Source organism: Dreissena polymorpha, chromosome 10 (assembly GCF_020536995.1).
Source record: "Dreissena polymorpha isolate Duluth1 chromosome 10, UMN_Dpol_1.0, whole genome shotgun sequence".
NCBI lineage: Eukaryota > Metazoa > Mollusca > Bivalvia > Myida > Dreissenidae > Dreissena > Dreissena polymorpha.
In genome coordinates, this window is record NC_068364.1 from 63950788 (window position 1) to 63965795 (window position 15008).

Below are 15008 nucleotides of genomic sequence, written 5' to 3' on the forward strand. Positions count from 1 at the left end.
TTTATTATTACTTAATAAAGAAGTTTAATTTTGGTAAATTACCCGTTATGTAGGACACCGTATTCGTCGAAACATGCTGTAACGGATACAATAAGATCACTTGGATATATTTTTAAAGTGTATCAACAGGATATCTGACACAACGATGATGCGATACAACGAGCGAAATTTTTAAATCAAACATTTGATTTATTTAACAATATTTCAATCGAATAGATTTAATACATAATTTCCGGCTAAGCATTGTTTAAAGCGGGGATAACCAATCCTTTATAGTTCAAATGCGTACGAATTAATCCACCAGAACGATAGTCCATGTGGTTATGTTGACAAGCATCGAACGATAAACGGGTGGTTACTATTCCTATTATCAACAATAATTACCAATAACTATTTAATCTATATTCTGCACATTATTTGAAAAAAAACATGCACATATAACTTTCCATGACGTCAAAACCGAAACAATAAAAACACGTCAGCTAAATTCATTTACATCCAGTTAATAGTCCAAGTATAGTTATTAAATTTAGTTAAGCTATATTGATAAAAGATGCAAACAATAATAATTAACGAAATGTAAACTATGTTTGTAGACAAAATATAAAAACTGCACAACTGATGTTATTTTTCTTCGCTGCATAGTAAATATATATAATTTTTTAAGGAGTTGTCAAATAACATTTGCTTGATTTTGTGGGTATAACTCGTCTGTTTTTAATTATACTGGCCTTAGTTATCTATCTTGAGTTTCTTCTGATTGTCAATGCGTATCTATTAATGTTAGGAAGCATCCTAAAATACTCTCTTTAAATAGAATAACAGCTATAATACAACTTATCTTCTGCTACAAAGCGTTTGATAAAACTATATTCGGTCAATATTATTATTTGACTGTCAGGTGTTGACGAATTTTCAAATAGTTTCAAAAGTATATCGTATAAGCTTAGACGATCAGATCATTACACAAAAAAAGTTCCTTTAAAATTTGCTATAAAGTAGACATCTTAATATATACTGCGTCAACCAAATAGTGTACCGCTCTGTTTCCAATGTAGGATGAAACTCTTGACCTGTCTTCTTACGAAAGCTAATTGATTGAGCTAATCGTGCATGTTCATGTTTCCTCGTAGCTTTTGCACTGACATCTTTTTTTCATACTTAAATTGTTTGTATTTAATTAAGTACGTTGTCTCAACGAGTGTAATACATATTTTTTATTGCTAAGTACATAGTTTAAGCCTGATCTGAGTTTTGCTTAACAAAGAGTTTTTTGTTAAAAAAATTGATTTGTGACGACGGCCGGACAATCATCCAAATATTCCCCTACATACATGATTTTAAAAAAGAGCATACAACAGGTTGTTCTTCCGTAATGCTCCATTTGAAAATCATCAACGTATTAACCAAATACCAGACAAATCATGTTTGGTAGCTTTGAACTCTCAAACCTGTTCATTAAAATAAAAACCGCGAAGTTAGTGCTTGTCCTCATTTTAGATGTTACAATTTGAATTACACAAACTACATGCAAAAAGTACATGATGGTATTCACACACAAATACCACAAAATAATTATTTTTTAAACATTTAAAAAGGATAGAACTGAATAACGGTGCCTTTATCCAGAGCAACTTTTTGAATCTTCGGTAGAAGTACCACTGTTCATGTTCGTTTTTTGCACGCATTTCATTGTAAATTGACTCTGCATCATTTCCATAGCCTTTTACGGTTTTACCGTCTGGTGTTATCAACACACATGTAGGAGCTGTTTCACGGTAAAATGTAGCAAGACAGAAATCAATTATATTATCTTAAATACTGTAACACTTTTGAGATGGGTAATCTACTAGCGTAATAAGTATCGATTAATAAAACATGAATGTCCCAACAGCGAAGATTGTCTGGTTGATTTAATGTAAAAACGCAGCTAAACAAGTTGAATTATCCGCAAAAGTAACGTAATCAGTTTCATAAACTAGATAAGTAAATTCTCGTCAAAGCTTGACTATATAAACGTTTAGATTTTTATACATGCAAGAGCAACCTGTAGTTTTTTAAATATTTTAAATAATTTTTAAATAATGCATTAATCGTCGAAACTCGCTTTCAGTGAAAAAAATAGTGTAATATATCATGTAATCATTCGAACAATTACATAAATATACAAAAGTATTACATTTTGCAATAGTTTGAATTCAGCGAAAACGTGTTAATATGTCAGCGCAATTGATTGTATCACTATTTGTAAATAAAACTGCTGTGTAGATTAAATAAGAATGCTGGCTTATGCAGCCGCTGAACTTTCAAAATTATATATATTCAGTTTTATAAATTAAATGTTTACTAACAATACAAATGTGTCCGTTCTAACCTTGATGGGATATCCTCGAATGACCATGCACTGATCTTCCAAAAGCAGCACAAGGATTCTGCTCGAAGTCGCTTTTAGTCAAATACGCCCATTCAGTATACGTTGTCCCAATGTCGATCGCCCCAACTACCAAAGCTGGTTTTGAAGAGACCTGTCAAATAATGATTATAACATAAAATGATTGTTAACATAAGCTGTGCATTTAAAATATTTGGTATTAACATGAACTGTTTTAAACATATAATCTAAGTGCAAGTGCAGTTGCCTATATAGTAAAATAAAAACCGCGAAGTTAGTGCTTGTCCTTATTTTAGTTGTTACAATTTGAATTACACAAACTATATGCACAAAGTACATGCTGTTATTTATACCGAAACACCACTAAATTATTAATGTATACTGAACAGTTTTTTAAAAAGGTTTCGTTGTCTTGATATCACGCGCACTGTTATAACCAGTATACAATTATCACTTATAGATAACACTCAGTCTATCATGGAAAACACACTACCCCGACCTTACTCTATTTGGACAAACTCTTGACAAATAAAAATGGTTGCAGCTTCTAATGTATTTTACTGCATTTCAAATTAATGACTTTTTTCGTTGCTAACTTATAATTAAAATTATCTTTCGACAACAGATAATGTAACCTTTCTAGGTCAAGGTTAACCCCGCATTATAATCAGACAACAAATGGTGTCCGCTTTGAATAAAACATTGTTACTTTCTCAAGAAAAAAAACTAGCTTAGAATATTAATAAATACGTACAAACAAACGAATTGCATAGCCCTACACGCTTTAAAAAAACGGCACAGTTTCGACCCGACGATGTTTCGGCTCGTTTTCTTAAAATCAATGGGTTAAGTATTTGTTCAACTCTAATTGTCAGTCGCATTATAAGTTGTAAGATTTAGAAATATCTCGATATGTATATGAGTATTTTGTGGGTTAAGGATAAAGATCAATATATTCATACGAGGCCCTAATAATATTTGTCTTTAATCTAAGTATGTTTTTATCCTATTAGTTTTAGACTTTAAATATATTTCTGGTAAGCATTATATTTGGCAATTGTGTTCTAACGAAGTTGATATTCTTCGTTGAGAGATTCGAAAAAACACAATTGTATCATAACTCGTGATTTATAGAAACTATATAACGGACAATCAAAAATTATACTAATCAAGCAACATTTTTAGCAAGCTGTGTTTATTAAGATAGCTTTTACAAATACGTACGTATAGCTATGAATTCATTCAAACAAGTTCATTAAACAATAAAAACAATTTTCTGTTTATGTGTGTTATTTGTATCAGTTTTGATCGGAGTTATAATCAGATGTATAGGTCTGAGCTTATGAAATTGAATTTTGAATGTTGAACAATTTCTTAATCAAACGTGTTATGTAACGTGCGTTTCAATGCATGAACTGAACTCAATCCTAACAGGACAAACGGAGTTTCACTAAGTCATTGGAGTAGGTGGAGTGTGTAAAAACTGAAAATTTTGAGTTTTGTTGAGGAATTGTGACATAAATAATACGTTGATTGTTTGCAAAGTGATTGAGTAATGATTATGATGTTGATTTTTTTTAAAGAAATGCTCTAATTTAACCAGGTATTCATCGAAATTTACAGCATGATGACGGGTTGATTTTTTCTGTAACGGAAGCATAATTATTTTGCAAGTTAATGCCATATTTCCACAGGCGCGATATTCTGGTCCTGCAGTTTTGAATCGCTATTTTTCTGTGCCTATCGTTTTAAGAGGGATTGCCTTCGGGCACATTGTCAGTTACCGCTACCTTGGTGATGAGACATGGTTTACGGGATCGGAAGTGTTATTCAAAATGTTTGGATAGCGTTCACTATTATTTGAGTATATTTTAAATAACCACTTTTGGTAACTAAGAAAAATTGCGATTCTAATAACGAGCATTGAATAATTTGGATCAAAAGCGACTGCTCAACAAATGATGTGTAAATTGGAAATTCAATCAGATAGTATAAGAATGTATTCATGTCAGGAAAATAAATTCACAAACAATTTATATTGAAGAGGGACTGCCTTATTTTTGGTTTAAACGATTTATGCAAAAACAAGTGCATCGCGTCTCTCTTAAAATGTGGACGCTGTAAATACTTATCCACCAAAACATATACTGTTTTTTGTGTATCTTAAAGGGATCTTTTCACGCTTTGGTAAATTGACAAAATTGAAAAAAGTTGTTTCAGATTCGCACATTTTCGTTTTAGTTAAGATATTTGTGAGGAAACAGTAATACTGAACATTTACCATGGTCTAATATAGCCATTATATGCATCTTTTGACGATTTTAAAACCTAAAAATTATAAAGCGTTGCAACGCGAAACGATTGAATAATTTGGAGAGTTCTGTTTTTGTCGTTAAATTTTGTGAAACTACGAAGATTGCTTATATAAGGTATAAAATACGTCAAGTATGTGTATTCGGCGGAATAGCTCAGTAGGCTAAAGCGTTTTTACTTCAGGACTCTGGCAGGACTCCAGGGGTCACTGGTTCGAAACCTGCTCCGGGCAATGTTCTTTTCCTTTTTTTAATTTTATTCTTGATTTTTTACTGGAGCTTTTACGATCCAATGTTTACATTTATCAATATAAAGCATTTAATGAATAAGTTAAAAAATGCCAAAATCTGTGAAAAGGCCCCTTTAAACAGGAGTAACGGCTTTGATTTAAACACATATTTTTAACAGGGTAGTTGATGTCATGAGGATTTCTAAATCTGGCACATATTATATGTGACTAGCCCTTCTCTATTCGTGTGTTTCCTTTGCCGTGACATACTGTTCAATTAAAAAAAATCAAGACAATCATACCAAATCTAGACATTTGTATTTTTCTTACAAATATTTTTATAAGTAAAAATTATTAGCCGAATCATGATTTTGTTTATCCCAGGTTTAAAAAAGGTTACATCAATGGCGCATTATACTATACTTTCGATAAGATATGCATGGATGAACTAAAACGCTTAGCACAAACAAGGTTTAACCGGGATTATCGACATTTATTTCTTCAGAATATATTTTAGCCAACATAAAAATGATTGTGCATTGAATATCAAATGAAATTTAACATCTCTTGCCCCGGAAAAAAGATTTGCTGTATATTGTTTTGGAATCAATGCGTTGACAAATAAATGCTGTTGCAGTTTAATTAAAAACTAACCGACACAACGAATAGGCCACACCTAACTGATTAGGCTCAATTGTCTGGATTTGTTTGGTCTCGGCTTCTGTTTAAAAGAAACCTTGGGTAAACGTTGACATTAGCCAAAGTTTTCAATCCCGTTTGTTTGTGCGGTAATTAATATTTTTGTTAACCAGGTTTTTAACCAGGTTTTCCGAAAGGAAAAACTGGTTATAAGATTGGCGATATTTGGCTCATTTGTTCCCCATCATTAGACGGTGTGTCGCGCGAAAGAATTATGTCGATATCTCCAAGGTCAAGGTCACACCTTGAGTTCAATGGTCAACAATGGCCAAAGCTTGACCGGGCCATAACTATGTCGTTCATTGTGAAATTTTAAAATCATCTGGCACATTTGTTCAGCATCATTGGACGGTGTGTCGCGCGAACTAATAACGTCGATATCTCCAAGGTCAAGATCGCCACGACTAAAAATATATTGATTTTGAAACAAGGGGGGTAACTATGAACATGTAACAATGGACATTTTGTGTTGTCTCCCTTTATCAGACTTTTTTCAAATTGAAATCAAGGTTGTCAAAAGTAAATATCGATTGATTTTGAAACAAGGGGGGGGGATGCACATTTTGAATTGTCTCCATTTATCAGACTTTTTTGTAAATTGAAAACCTTGTTTTGTGACAATTTTGTCCCTTTTTTGTTTTGTGTTAATATCATTTAGTTCTAATTTTGATTAGTAAATGTTGTTTTGCAATGTCTATCTTGAAGTGTTAAAGGACTTTCATTTTCATTAATTTAGGGAATAATGCAAGCTACGGTTTAATGTGATAACCAAAATTAGCATTAACATCAAACAACAGTTTTGGATCAAACAAAAACGGGTCCTGACATTCTTCATTAGAGATTTCAAATACATTTTGTATACTTCTTGTTTATTACCAGTATATTCTGTGTTTTCAAATGTGTCCTCATGTAGCATATTAAATGCTGTCAGACATTTTGCTTTTTAGAGACGCAAATAACCATGTTGTTTACATATATTCATATAATCATTCAATGTAAATACAATATAACATAAAAATGTATTATTATTGTTTACCGTTTTTTGTATAAACTCAAGTGGTTGCTTATATAAAAAGCGCTCTTTTGATGTTCGTGTGCAAATTGCTAATGCAATAAAGTATCTGTGATATTGACCATAATGCAATAACATATTAATTGAAATACTTGAACGCTTCACAATTAAAGTGTACTCTGTATTGGTTTTAAATTGTATTCTTACTTAAAATAAGTTAACGTGTAGCTAAGCGGAATAACTTTTAACCGTTTATATTTCGTGTTTTGAGTTTATAATTTCTGGACATCAGTACAAACACTTCACGATACCAGCTTTGAAAATAGTTGCATTTTCCTATTTGACGATTAATTATAAATCGTTATCGGCGACATAATCTGATATTGTACCAGTTTCGTTGATAAAGTAAATTAAACTATCTCGCACATTGCACGTGTCTGATGCGTAAGATAAAAACACGATTATAATTGAAGAATACTATATTGTTATCCACTATGATGTGTTAAAGTTTGCTAATAAGTGTCCATATTTGATTTATACACGTTCGCCAAATTTACTGAAACGGATTTGAAAATGACAACAAATTTTTCTTCAACTTCCTAGGTCCTTTATAGCAAAGATACTCGCTTAGAATTCAACAGTAGACGAACATTCTATAAAATGTCCATGACTCGAAACAGTGACGGGATGAGTCTCGACTGATCAAGCAGGCACCCGCCGTTTCAACTTGTCTACACAATCCATGTTGTTACATACTCCCTTGCGCGAGTATAAATATTTAAATAAAAAGATAGCAAGCAGTATAAGGCTGGAATTAATCATTTCAAACAGGGAGATGTATTCTTTTAAAATACCTTATGGCTAAATTCAAGTGTCTAAATAATGAAATACGATTATGCAAAATAGTGTTATAATTATTTATTTTAAGTGTTATTCGGCATAATTAAACAATTCCGAAAAACGTGGGACGAAATACAAATATTGAAAATATCCAAAGGTACGAACGTTTTAGAATACCAACATCGACGATAAGTAAATAACGTTGCCCGTCAATGTCAAAATAACTTTCTTACAGTACAATAATACTCTTTAACCTCTAACGATAAGCATATTGTATTGTTACAGTTGACAACGAAATTGTATTATGAAGAATTCAATTTTAAGCAACAAGAACATTTTGACGTAATTGAGATATTGTTTGTATTAAGTGATCGATGGTCTCGAATGGATTGCCATGTGTCTGTATTATATAAGATACAGTCACACAGCGATTGTGTAATGTAAGAAAGTTTGTATAACCTTTTCTCAATTTATTCGGCGTGGGAAGTTTTATCACTATTCGAAAATACTCGTTCGTTAGCTATCATTTAGCATAACATTGAGCAATATTTTATGAGCGTAAACAGATATGTTAAAAATACCGCAACTTTGACTTTGTTCGTCGTCGCCAGATCCAAGATAACTGCGCTATTATGTAAACGTTGTGATAATTTTTTATCGGAACCAACTTCATTTACTACAAGTAACGTCACGTTATCCATTACAATCGTGTGTTATCATATCGGGGACATACCGCTTAACAACTTAATGATTATTTGGAAATAACGGATTCGGCTGCGTAAGGAGAAACAAATTTTAAAATACAAAAATATTGGGTTTAACATTTGGTAAATTAATTGTTTACACTGTCCGGTTAAACGGCCAAAAACGCGTGTTACCGCACTCAGCCACATTTTCTTGCGTTCCTTTTCACATCAACAACGAGTCATTCCCAATAGCAGCAACCAGGACGGAATTGGAAGTTTAATTTTCCACTAACTTCATCTTTTATTATCAAAACGACATACATATCCACAACTAAACGACTGATAACTACGAACTTCAACCTCCTGAGAAGTAACATTGATAATCGCACATGTCGTAGGTATTAAATTCGTATTTTTAAGTCAAAAATTTATCGTCAAATATGACCGGTTGTCATAGTACAGACATGGTATATGCCCGTTTATCATGCAATTGCTCCTTGCTGGCGATGTTGAGACTTATCCAGGAAATGCATTTATATGCCCATATGGAATCAGTGACAGTACTGTCAACTTGCCAAAAATAGGTATTTGCTGCGACAATTATGGTGCATGGTTCCACACATTTTACGAAGGGATACCATCAAGTAACATGTTTTATTTGAACAGATACGTTGGTGTCTGGTATTATTGCATAGGTTAAAGCATACACATTGACATTTTCACTTCAATTTCTACAGATTTGAACTACTTTCTTCACATATTGTTACTACACTAATTAATTCAGACTCTTATTTTGCCTCACTTACGTCATCCTGCTTTTGTCCACTACACGCGAGCAGCCTACATACTCATCAAGCAGGAAAAGACTGAATCTCCTTTACCAACAGTTTACAGGAAAACACCAGCGCACTCAATAACATCACCCTTGACATCCAACCCTACACATCTTATGCACGTTTCAAGACTGACTATTGCTGATGCTAACATACAAGTAGATCTGAGTTTATTGCACAATTGGAATATATCAAACCTAACATAATATGTGGAACAGAGTCTTAGCATCGTGGTGTCAAATCGGGTACCGACCCTGATAAATATGCTGTCTTGACCGGCAACGTTTTACCGCCGAAATGTACGGTCCAACGAAACGAAGGATTTATCACAAACCAACAAATTGAACGAAATTTCGAAAATCTTACGAATGTGACATTTCGAAAACAATTGAACAATATTAAGCAATAAAATAAAGCAATAATCACATATCTTAAATGGAAATGATTATAATTCGGTAGCATGATACTTTTCATTCATGCATCTGTAGTGTTTTATTTTTTAAAGACGTCATTTATCGTGTATGATTGCTGGTCATGCTAATTTTAAGACGGTGTAACAATGTGTATGATATACTCGCAAACACATAAAAGAATGTAAAAACTTATTTTGCAATTAAATTTGTTTAAGGATGTACGCAGTAGTTGAGTTTCACGCACACTTGTTTTTACTGTAACACCGGTTGCGCAATTTGTGCATTCTTGTTTCGGATAGTCGTTTGTAAACGGGATGTATGTCAAATAAGGGAATAATATCAAAAGAAAAAGTATTATGAAGCAATAGAGATACAGTTTTATGAAACAATAGAAATTATGCCCCTAAACTACACAATACGAATCATCCATCATTCTTAAGACCATATATACCTTTTTATCGCGTAATTGTAACAGCGATCATGAGTCTAGCTGCGTAAAAAAGGCGAAACATCCTTACAATTGAACTTCTTTGTGTCGCAAGTAATAGATGTTTAAAACGAATAGCTGTCATTAAAATTTAAAAAATTGGTATTAAATTAAAATATATTTGAAACGTGTCATCCAAATATATTTGATTACATATAAATTATAATCAAAATGTTTACATAATTTAATTGTATGCTACAGTTAACAAATAAATCGGAGCACTTTTATAATTTAAATTTCTCAGACAGCGGTTTAAGATATCAACTTTCCTTAAGTGTTGCTGGAGATCATTTTTTACTTAGAATACCTGATGAATTAAAATCATTTATTCTTGTCTGTACCCTGTGCGGGTTGGGTTGCAACTTACCGCACGTGCAAATATATATATGCGAATCTTATTGATTTTTGTTCGCATGTATGTTTTCTCTCGAAACAATTCATAAGAAAATATTTTTTGTTTATTTTTTGTTAGCAATTGATAATAAGAAACATTTATATTGTTAAATGTTTCTTTTTTTGTGAAAGGTTGAACTTCTTAAAAGGCGACATGCATTCACGTGTAGCATTTGGGAACTTGATATTCTGGAATTGCAAACACCATTTATTGCATTTTCAGTTTGATTAAATGTGTTGAAACTTAGCATTTATTGTTTGACTGCAAGTTTTATTTTGAGTTGTAAGTTTGAACAAAATAACCTAGTGACCAAGTGTTTTTCTCTGTTTTCTTATGTTTTGTTATAAAACAATAATAAACCTATTGGCCACCTTATTATGTTTGGGAAAAAACAGCAAAGATAACTACTCAATACCGAAAGAAAATTATTAAAATAGCAGCAATTCATCAAACTTAAGCGCAGGCTTCCTAAAATGTATTTATTTAGTTGCATATATTAAACATTTTTCCATAATAGTATTACTTCGTACGACAAAAAAGAGGAAACCATTTTAAACAACGTATATATATCCAGGATGGTTCGATTTATGGCGTTTAGACAAACCTACTACCAAATAACCAAATAACCATAGGTTCCGGAATGTTGTCAGCAATAATCGTTTAGCCGTAACGTTCATATGTGTGGAATCCTGTCTTTGAACATCATGGGGCTTTGTATTTCTTGATTATATTAACCCTTGAGTATTTAAATTGAAAGACTTTTTAATTATTAGATCTGTTATTGCTAATTTAAATTCAGATTTTATGAGGTTTATGTTTTTATATCAACATTGCGTTATGTAATAGATTCCGGGATAAGCGTGTAAATTGTAATATTTTTATTGCCGATGACCCGAGCTTTATTAACGTTTTCAAATCTTGAGACGTTATACTTTGCATAGGCAAACGGTCACTTGTTCTAAATACAGACTACCGGAGCAATACTTTGCATAGGCAAACGGTCACTTGTTCTAAATACAGACTACCGGAGCAAAGTAAGAATTTCTGTCCTTATAATGTCTCTGAAATCTCTTTGTTGGTCTACCTAAATCTGAATTTGATAACAATTTACAATTAAAATATAAGAGTAAGTGTTTGTGGTTAAGTGTGCATTATTGTTTCCGTTGAAAACACAAGCCACGCATGTGAACAAAAGTTTCTAAAACCCTCTCATCCACCAAGTCAAATTTGATGGAAATTCAAATAATGGTAATTGAGTTATCATTAATAAACGGTGTATACCTTATCTTGGTCAGTTGCTTTAGTAGGTATCTGATACTTACAAAAGGGACTTGAAGGCAAAAAACATTTTCAAATGATATATTATATCCATTACAAAAATTAAATAACAAAATATGATCGTTATTGCTCCGCTTTATAATAACATTTATTCTGCCGCTTAGCTTCCTAAAATAAGTCTATGGAGCTAAAATAGATTTTAATGTAACAAAATCGAACGCCCACTCCTCCTAATCAGTGTATAAGTGGAAGATAATGATGATTGAGTTTGCTCTTTACATAAATTATATCAGCTACCATTGAAACTTATTTGGTGACAACTAGAAATTATCTTTCTTTAAATTAACGCCATTTGTAAAATCTTTGAAAATTTCATGCGGGTAGCTTTGTATTATTATCAGACATCAGGAACCGAAATATAACATTCGTTATCGTTAATCTTCATTCTTTACAGTATTGTACTAAACATACTAGAATAAAAAGCAACGTAAAGGATGTATGTGAGACAGTTATCCAAGCACATCCATATAATAACAATGCTTGTAAAACCATCTTATATTTATAGCGCAGAACAAATATATGTTTGTATCATAATGTTTGGCGACTTACTAACGACCCAAAGCATAAATGAGTATCCTAGTTAATCATGAGTGCGAATGACGATAGATTAGATACCACGGTAGCCTATTCGATATATAGTATTGGATTATAGCGACGGCTGGTTTTTGTTAATTAATGTGTTTAAACTAATCACTAATATAATTATTATAGTATACGCCCAGCTTTCCCAACGTGCATATACTCGCGCATATATTTGACGCGATTTTACTTAAACACACCTTTTTCATAAAAGTGAATCAAATATCGTCATATTTATTCATCAAAGATCCATGTATTTAAACCGTTACTATACCGAACGTTACACTCTAACACAGCTAAATTATAAGCAAGAATATCAGTTTGACTCATGGATGTACCCCGATTATGGAAATAAGTAAAGCATAGGAACAAGAAATTGAGTAAACAATCCCTTGAATAATAAACATAATGGAATAACGACATTGACCTGATATTGGAGCGTAATGATGTGGAGATAAATACAGGTCAACAACAAGCTGTGAACGTTTTCAAATGTGGATTTTGTCTGAGATCTTATTCAGAAACATGCAGAAAGACAATATAAGACGAATGTCAATAACTCCCTTGAACATAATTGATGAGGAACGAACATTCTTTTCTGCGCGTATACATCCTGAAGAAATACAAATGTTCATACAAGTATGATCATCAGTTCAATATAAAATGTTTCATTATTGATCAAATTGCAATACCTCTCTGAAAAAAAACAACATTTAATGAAACGATTTGACAATATCCGCATATCCATCTTATAAAACGGTATATATGTTTAAATATATAAGTTTATACATGCTTGTTGAGTCTATCGAGGTATTGTGCAATGCAAGTTTAATCGAATTTGGATCTCTCATGTCTCTGATCTCACACAAAAAGGAATTATAGTTAATAAAGCCTAAAATCAACGGACATCAAAACATATTAACAAAACATATTAAACATGATCACTTCTAAAATAAAGTATTTTTATATTTCATTAAATTTCAGTCATTAGTACATGAGATCTCGTGCATTAACAAACATTTTGCAAAAACAACAACACACAAATTAATATTCAAAGACAATTAACGTTCTGAATCAATTATCAGACCGAAACGGTCTGACTTTATGTGTATGTCCGTTCTTAAGACAAAGTTGAATAATAACTGCCAGATTTCACGCAAATACATCACTAACGGAAGTGCATACGGACTGAAGTTCGGACATTGAGTAGGGCGGAAACGATTATCTGTTCATTTGTTATAGACGTACGCAAACCTAATTCCAATAAAATAGGATTTCGGGCGGGTGGATAAAGATGCCAATCCGATTTTGATATGGAAAGTGCATTTAACTGTTCAGATCCCCGGATTTTCTTCCGAACTATGTTAAAACATTAAGTAAATTATAAAACATAAACACAACAGAATACAAAGAATTCCTTCTTTGTACAGGGAAATTACACATTATTAGGAAAGACAGGAAGTGAACTGTCGATTTTGATCTAACGCAAAATAAAATGTTGTTCTTTAAATGTATGTTTAAAAAACGCAACCATATACATGGAGTGATTCTAAACTCCGTTTTGAAAAAAAAACCTAAATACCTATCAGAGTAATATATAAATTATTACCATACTTTGCTATCCAAATTCAGTCACAAATTGCACATGACCATTTTGTCTTCTTCACAACACGTCATTTAACCGACAAAGCCGATAAATAGTTAGCACACCATTAAAGGTTTATGATCAGTTTCGAGTTATGCACATAATGCAGTTATGATGCAATTTGAAAGTGAACTATAATAAAAAAAACATTACTTTTACAAACATTGAACTCAAGAAAACCATTAATACAAAAGACAATGGTATATGATTCAACAGGTTCTTTACAAACTTGTTAACTATTGTAAACTTTTGTCTTATAATTTGTTCAACTCTTCGTGTATTCGGAGGACATAAAGTAACACAAACACACACTAGCACAAACGCACGCACACACGCTCACACGCGCGCGTAATTCATTACAAATTGCATATAAATATGTACATATTTATTAAACCGACTGGTACTGGAAATATTTCTGAAAGGTAATATTAAAGACACGTTTTTCCGATTGCCGATTGATCACGTTAATTTCTGTTTAATATGCTCAACCTTTTAATAAACATGTCCTCGTTATTGTTTGATGAATGTTAAAAGTGTTAACATTTCTATCAATACTGTTCGAGACAAGCTTTGACATGGGAATATACGAAGAAGCAACCTTTAATAATGTTTTTATCTACCTCACTTTCAGTATCACATCTGTCGCTATCTGAGTACGTATCTGATTGTAACTGCATGTATAGTTAATAAATGTTACGCTCACACCTGTGCTCTATGCATATGATAGTGTTTTGGGTATATCAGTGGAGAAATTGTAGATATAAAAATATTTATCAAATAGTTTACTTTCGAACAAAAATGCGCAATTGATTCGTCAGCAACACAAGTCCGTTAGAGTGAATAACCAATATTGCACATGAAGTTGAGTAAGTAAGCTGGGCAGATACATTCTTAGCTTTGAGTGGAACATTTGCTGTCGTCTTTCGTTATAGCAATGTAATTAATACGATTAGCAGACTTAATCATGTTAAGTAGCTCGTTGAGATGGACGATGTCTTTATTTTTATGGAGAGAAAAAATATTGTTAAGAATTGTCTACCAAACGTGTGAGTTAACAGTAGACAAATGTATTTTGTAGCTAAGATATTGAATGCATTTCGTTTTAACCTCACGTATCAAATTTGCCATATTAAATTGAATCATTCACA

The 15008-nt window shown here is 32.2% G+C and overlaps 1 protein-coding gene across 17 annotated transcripts in view; it reads right to left on the bottom strand.

The window, feature by feature from the left end:
* The window catches only part of LOC127847810 (heat shock 70 kDa protein 12A-like), a 45979-nt gene extending 32018 nt beyond the window's left edge, over positions 1-13961 (bottom strand). For 6 of the 17 annotated variants that reach the window (XM_052379973.1, XM_052379980.1, XM_052379987.1 and 3 more), the window contains exons 1-3: positions 13825-13961; positions 2375-2525; positions 1620-1768 (exon numbers count right to left, since the gene is read on the bottom strand). In XM_052379973.1, the coding sequence (XP_052235933.1) occupies positions 1620-1768; positions 2375-2525; positions 13825-13827 (303 nt within the window). In that variant the 5' untranslated portion in view covers positions 13828-13961. Of the gene's footprint in view, positions 1-42; positions 77-1619; positions 1769-2374; positions 2526-2745; positions 2763-13824 lie in introns of those variants that run through there. The other 11 variants (XM_052379989.1, XM_052379986.1, XM_052379975.1 and 8 more) reach the window with 6 other exon arrangements.
* Between the last annotated feature and the right edge of the window lie 1047 nt (positions 13962-15008).